General features: G+C 37.5%; 1 protein-coding gene across 1 annotated transcript; it reads right to left on the bottom strand.

Moving 5' to 3' along the window:
- Positions 1 to 2,988: 2,988 nt before the first annotated feature.
- On the bottom strand, positions 2,989 to 6,723 carry LOC130188391 (protein SCO1 homolog, mitochondrial-like). Its single transcript, XM_056406742.1, has 7 exons — positions 6,260 to 6,723; positions 5,454 to 5,573; positions 4,707 to 4,797; positions 4,417 to 4,614; positions 4,235 to 4,327; positions 3,684 to 3,799; positions 2,989 to 3,595 (listed from the first exon to the last, which is right to left on the bottom strand). The coding sequence occupies exons 1-7, from the start codon at positions 6,404 to 6,406 to the stop codon at positions 3,452 to 3,454; spliced, it is 909 nt and encodes a 302-aa protein (XP_056262717.1). The 5' UTR covers positions 6,407 to 6,723; the 3' UTR covers positions 2,989 to 3,451.
- Between the last annotated feature and the right edge of the window lie 53 nt (positions 6,724 to 6,776).

Genomic DNA, 6,776 nt, shown 5'->3' with positions numbered 1-6,776 from the left:
GCAGAACCAGTCAGTCGAGCCGCCGCTGGAAATATGAAAAGAATATTCTGCACATCATGATCTGGAGGCTGCAGCTCGAGAGGGACAGAGACACACTGGACATCTTTCAGGCGCCTTTTCCACTTGTTGAACAATATTTTGTTCTTCTAGAAGGGCCGGGCAGAGAGAGACGGAGAGACGGGCTTTGGTTCAGATCAAGACCTTTTCCTACGAGTCTTTGTTGAGCAGGACTGGTCCCTCGGTTGTTTCCCCACTCGGGGAACAACGGAGGACAGTGTGAGGCCGGGCGGCGGCGTGTGGGGACACAACAAGGACGCCGTTGTCCACACCGCCGCTTCCCGTCCGGTGAATCAAGTGGACTTCTGGAGGTCTGGTTCACATGCAGACCCACAACAGATGAGGTCTGTCTGGAGACGCCTGAGGCCTCTTGGGGGGAATGTATGTGAGATGGAGTGTCGCAGGTTTACTCTGTTGTGCACAACAGCTGCTACAATGTAGGGCACTTCAGATCCGTAAAAGATTAAAAGGCGGGCATAAAAAAACACAAATAATAATACAAATATATAAATAAATTAAATAAATCTAATCAATTAAATTAAAAGAAAATATTAATTAAAACAATTAACAAATTTGAATACATTTAATGAATTCAATAAATTCAATACATTTGAATACATTTAGTTTTTTAATTTAAAAAAGAAAGAAAACATAAAATTAAAAGAATAACATTTTAAATGTTAAAATAAATAATTAAAAATAGATAAAAAAATAAAACTAAAATATATATAAAAATTTACTGTAAAAAAAATATTGCAGGATTTCAAAACATCCTCTACAAATTAAATGACACATTTGTATACATATTAATTACATGTGAAGAAACAACAACAAAATGTTTCAGAAAACTTTTTATTAAAATGTAAAATAACAAGTTTGGTGATGATACTCCAAAAGTATGAATAAATAGATGGTTAATTTATAGTATGATTAGATTAACTGGAGGGATTGAGCAATGCACCAAAGTCTCTGCATGACAGATTAATTCATAATTAAATGAATAGCCTTCAAACGACAGAGTTGAGGCAATAAATATGTAAAATTACTTGTTTATACAGTTTTATCTCTCACCGTTTTCATAACCAGTTGTCTTAGTATTTTCAGGCATCAATAAATAATTGAAAAACAGCATTTCGATGTTTCTCTCATATTCTCTCCTAATTCTGTCACTTCTGCACAAAGCAGCAGTGACACAAAGAAAAAATAAATAAAAAAAGGTTATTTTTGTCACACTGCGCTTTTATTTCTTCTCCATGTTGGATCAAAAGCAGTTTGATGTCTCACTGGAGAGAAGAGAAAAAGAGAAAAAGAAATCCGGAGATCTAAAATGAATGACTCGCAACTTCAAAGCACGAGAAAGATTAAAAGGAGACTAGTGAAATGACCACGGGCGACATTTAAGTTCCTCTTAAATACTTTATTTTCTGTACGGAAAATAAATGACTTCAATATGATTTGTATGTTTACAAAGGATTTATAATGTGTACTTTTACTTGTGGTACTTTGAGTATATTTTGAGTATTTTATTTCTACTTAAAGCGACTATGAGGAACTTGAATGTTGTGTTGACTCTGGCGACCCCTGTGGACATAGGTGGTAGTGTTCTTCAGACAAGAGCTGATGTTTTCAGATCTGATGTTTTGTATTTTAATATATACTTTATATTTTATACACTCTTTCACCTCAGAGAAACTTTACATATATTTTTCCTTCCTGCACAAATTAAAAATGGTGTCTTATTAAATTTGACCGCTAGAGGGAGACAAAGGACATTTAAATAATCTACAATTACTATTATCATCATTTTATTTATATATTTCTGTATATAGTATATAAAAGGGTTTAGTGAGTAAACACAGGACACATTACTTTAATTTTACAAACATTTATTACTGTTATAAAACTATGAACAACAGCAAAGAAACAAGATAGTAAATAGTAATGTGACGAGAACAATTAAAGGATACAAAATGCAGTGTATCAACATGCTTAGTAATTTAATTAAATGATTTCATGTTTACGAGTAAGTACTTTTAATCAAGTTTAAGTGAACCTGCAGCCACTCTACCCGTAATAAACAACTAAATCACTGCCTGCATAGAACAAAATGATTATTCATTATACAAGTCTTGTAAAACAAGGGGACATTTATTTATTTATATTCAAGCTTTGATTAAAAAATCACATTGTTATTGAATTTTACGATGGATTTAATGTAATTTAATTACTGAGTTAATGTTGTCATCTACATCCCGACTGGATTCATATTCCATTAAATAATGTGAATAAAAGATATTTACTCTTTTTTTTGAAAGTGTCTCCATCTTTTGGAGATCTGCTTTTATACTTATTTACATTTAAAAAAAAGGAACAAATACTAAAAGTGTAAGATTTATTTGACTTTTGTCTGTGCATTTTTCTTTGGTCTCTTTTATTGATGTTTTTTATGAAGGGGGGGGGAGGATTAATTTATTATTTTTATCCCATAAAGTTCAGATCCTTTAAACTTTTAAAGCGCCACCATCGCAAATCACATTCCCAAGAGACAAATATATTCTTTTTTTTATTATTGTCAATTTGATGAAACGTGTTTCTTTAAATGTGGCTTGTGAACATTAAAATTATCTCGTCCTTTAAACACTCAACAGATTCAGACAACTTTAGAAGCTTTAAATAAGATTCACTACCAGGATCCCTCCGTACGGTGTAAAATACAGTAGTATTAAATGCATAATGAATAACAGGGTTCATACTCACGTTGACCAATGGGTGTCCAGGACTTTTAACCAATTGTCCATGACCAAACGTTTTGTGAAATCTCGGTGTAGAAGCGAAGAAGTGAGAAAATGTCGTATTTAAACTAACAATGACAATTCAAAAGCACACAGTATATAACCTTAAATAAGAGAGAATACTTTGATTATAAGAATAAACATTTATATCATTTTTTATTCTTATAATAACCATGTGCCAGTATGAAAGAGCGTATGCCGGGTATACATTTTGAGCATCTCTTTTAAAAACATGAGCATAGGAACCCTGAAGGATGTTGTGCCGACTGCAGAGCGGTGCGTTTTCTGCTGCGACCACCAGGGGGCGCCAGAGTCAACGGTGATCAGTAGTTTGCCGCTGAATAAAATAACATATTCAACGCAGAGTTTTTGCACTTTGGATTTTTATCACAAGTCTTTTCATCAGAAACCAAAACTATTGATCTATCGGAGATGTCGCGTGCATTCTTTTAAAATCTTTTTCTTTCTGCGTGATCGAGAATGTCAATTTGTTTTAAAGGAATGTTGCTGCAGACCTTTTGTTCAGCAGCGTGTCCGCGATAAATACACGTTTGGAGCGTCCGTGGTGGGGGGGGACCCGTCGGTCCCGGGTCGGGTTCTTTTCATTTGGCCGCCGCCTCCTTCTTGAACTTCCTCATGTGCGCCGCTATGGAGCTGGAGATCTCCGCGGTCCTTTTGTTTTGTCCGAAGTACTCGGCGAACTCTCCGTCGGGCCCCACCAGGTACATGATGATGGTGTGATCCACCTGGAGGAGGAGGAGGACATGTTTTTTTTCACTGCGTCGTCTTGGCAATGCAACGTTCGAGGAGCGCTGTTTTTTTCTTCCTACTCACGATGTAGTCGTTGTCTTCGTCCTTCGGCCCCCGGCTGTAGTAAACTCTGAAGGCTCTGGACACCTGCTCGATCTGAGCCGCCGGGCCCGTCAGGCCGATCAGCTTCGGGGAAAACTCTGAAACACACGGCATATATTATACTATATTATTATGATTTATTTATTTTTTATCATTTATTTATTTATTTAATTTTCTTAATATACATATGAAAAACAATGTGCACATATAGATGCACGGGCATATAATCATAGACAATAAAGTATAAATATAAATAAGGGCAAACATGCCAATCCCTACTCACATATTGAGATATATATATATACACACACACGTACAAATAGTATGGATTATTATTTTGCTTTGACTTTTTATGCTCAAACAAACAACCGAAATATTTAAGACACTCAGAAGATAATTTAAACATATTGTATAATTTTTTAAAAGTGAAACTGAATCTGCTGCACTGGAAACAATTGTTTTTTTTTTTTAAGTTTGACGGATTTTGACGAGAAGACTAACACAGAAGAAGGTGTGTCTTTCGGTGTGTGTACCTTTCACGTAAGTGGCCATGGCCTCCGTTGTGTCCCTGTCGGGGTCGATGGTGATGAGGAGCGGCGTCAGGTTGGGAAGAGACTTGATTTTATCTGTGAGAAGCGGAACACGAAGAGATGAAAATAAGGAAACTAAAGACACTAAAATCCGTCATAAAATAAGCTTCTTTTCTTTTTATCACCTATTTCATCCACCACTTCAATCATCTTCTCTATCTCCTCCGGGCAGATGTCGGGGCAGTGGGTGAACCCGAAGTAGATGAGCACCCATTGGCCGAGGAAGTCCTCGCTCTTTGCGGGCTTGTTGTTGTGGTCGACGAGCGAGAACGGGCCGCCGAGCGCCGGCCGGCCGATGGACTTGTTCCGCTCCTTCTCGAGCTCTGCAGACGGAGACGGAGTCGGACCAGATCTCGGCACTTCATCACTCAATTAAAAAGTTATTTATTCACATTCAAGAAGTAAAAATACTCACTTTCTTCCTTTTCCTTCTTTACATATTTCATCCCTCCAAGCAGAGCGCCGCCAATCGCAAAAGTTATGGCTAAAGATTTCCACGTCACCGGCTTTAAAGAGAACAAAACAATAACATGAGGAATCTTTACAGTTCATTTGTTTCGTCAGATTAGAGCACAAGTGGGCAGTTCGTAAATGTATTATTTATATATTGTGAATTCTTTTTACATTTAATTTTGCTTTCCCTGCATTTTTTTGATGCAGGATTAATAAAGCATCCATGCATCTTTAATTATGTCATTTGCTGAGATTATCTTAAATTATGAGTTTTTTTATTAAAGCATGGATACCGATGATCTTATTTAATGTGTAAAAAAATATATATATATTCTGTCATTCTTCATTAACATTTTGTTACATCATACATGTGAGGTGAAGTGTAGAAAACTCTTAACAATGTGGTTGAAGACATATTCTGCGAAAGAAGGTGTTTAAGTTTATCGAGTACAAATGAAAAAAATATATTATTTGAATAAATAAAAAGTATTGCTTAAATTAAAATCACACGGCAGGCATTTGTATCATAAAAAAAAATACATTAAGCATCAGATAATTTAGATCGCCATATATGTGCAGAAGTTACAAAATACAATTTAAATACTATAATAATTGGTAGCAAGCATCTCTCCGGATAATCTGGGTATTTCATTTTTTTTAAAGGCAAAAAACATTTGTAATAATTATTTTTTAAACATATGTGTCATACCCCAGACTTCTTCTTCTTCCCCGAAGAAGAAGGCGGTGGCGGAAGAGAGGAGAACGTTCTCGACGGGTGCCGCTCCAGGTGCTGCGCGGCCCTGCAGGTGTACCACTGCCTCACGGCCACCTGCCCATGAGCAAACGTGGGGCAAAGCTACGAGGTTAGTGTTAAAAAGCCTTGACGTTACATCAATGTAGTGTCATAAAATATTGTAAACAAAAAACACACAGGTGTTAGACCGAACTCCATTAAAAATATGTGCTTATTTTAACATGGCGTTGCATGATGGGAAGGCTGGAGACGTTTCTAGATTATTACCTTCGCATTGAAATTGCGAAAGGTTATGTTTTCATCGCCGTGTATTTATTTATTTATTTATTTGTATGCGTGTTCCTCGCATAACACAACAAGTTTTAAACCGAATCGCATGAAATTTGGTGGGATGATTAGTTATTATCCGGGGACCATTTGATTAGATTTGGGGATAAATCGGGTCAAAGGTCAAGGTCATGGAAAGGTCAAAATCTTCTTTTTACCATAGCACGGTCCATTTTTATCCAATTGGCATGCAACTAATGCCAAAATGTTCATAATTCAATGCCCAATCTTGTGATATGCGAAGGTATGCGCTCTACCGAGTGCCCGTTCTAGTTTATAGTGTTTTAATTTGTATTTTGGCAGCTTTAAAATAAATCAAAAAATCAAATTGTTTCCCCCACAAAGAAAAATATTGACACAGTAAAAATATTAATTAAATTAAATGTGCCATTTTTCTCAATGGAGTCTGGTCCCCGCTGCGAGCTTTGACCTACCGGGCAGCAGTGGACTCCCCGCGGGGACAGTGCGTGTTTCAGTCCGGTTCTCCTCCATAAAAGACCGTGTGCGAGGCTGACCGTTGGTGTCCGGGTACAACTAAACCACCGGCATCCCAGGCCGGGATATAAGAGACTCAGCGCCATGTCTGGACCTTGACGGAACCGCTGCTTCCAAACGAGGAAGTGGTTCCGAGTTCACAAAACGTGACGAGCGAGGAGGACGTGCGACGTACAAACCGCTGTTCTCGAGTCGGTTCTAGGTAATCGTGTTAAGTAAGAAGGGTTGATTCGAAAGTGAAAAGGCAGCTCTCAGATCAGCGTGCAGGTAGCCGTTAGTTAAGACCGGAAGTGACGTTCGCGTCATCTTCTTCTGTTATTCAGTTACTCATAGTGCTCTCTGCTGCCCCCTAGAGGGCAGAAAATAATGGTAGAAAATTATCTTCTTTTTTAACGGCGGTTGGGATCCATATATTTGGTGCATTACCGCCACCCTCTGCTCTGGAGTATTAATCGG

Source organism: Pseudoliparis swirei, chromosome 23 (genome assembly GCF_029220125.1).
Source record: "Pseudoliparis swirei isolate HS2019 ecotype Mariana Trench chromosome 23, NWPU_hadal_v1, whole genome shotgun sequence".
NCBI lineage: Eukaryota > Metazoa > Chordata > Actinopteri > Perciformes > Liparidae > Pseudoliparis > Pseudoliparis swirei.
Note: the sequence above shows the minus strand (reverse complement) of the source record. Positions and strands in the feature narration are given on the sequence as shown.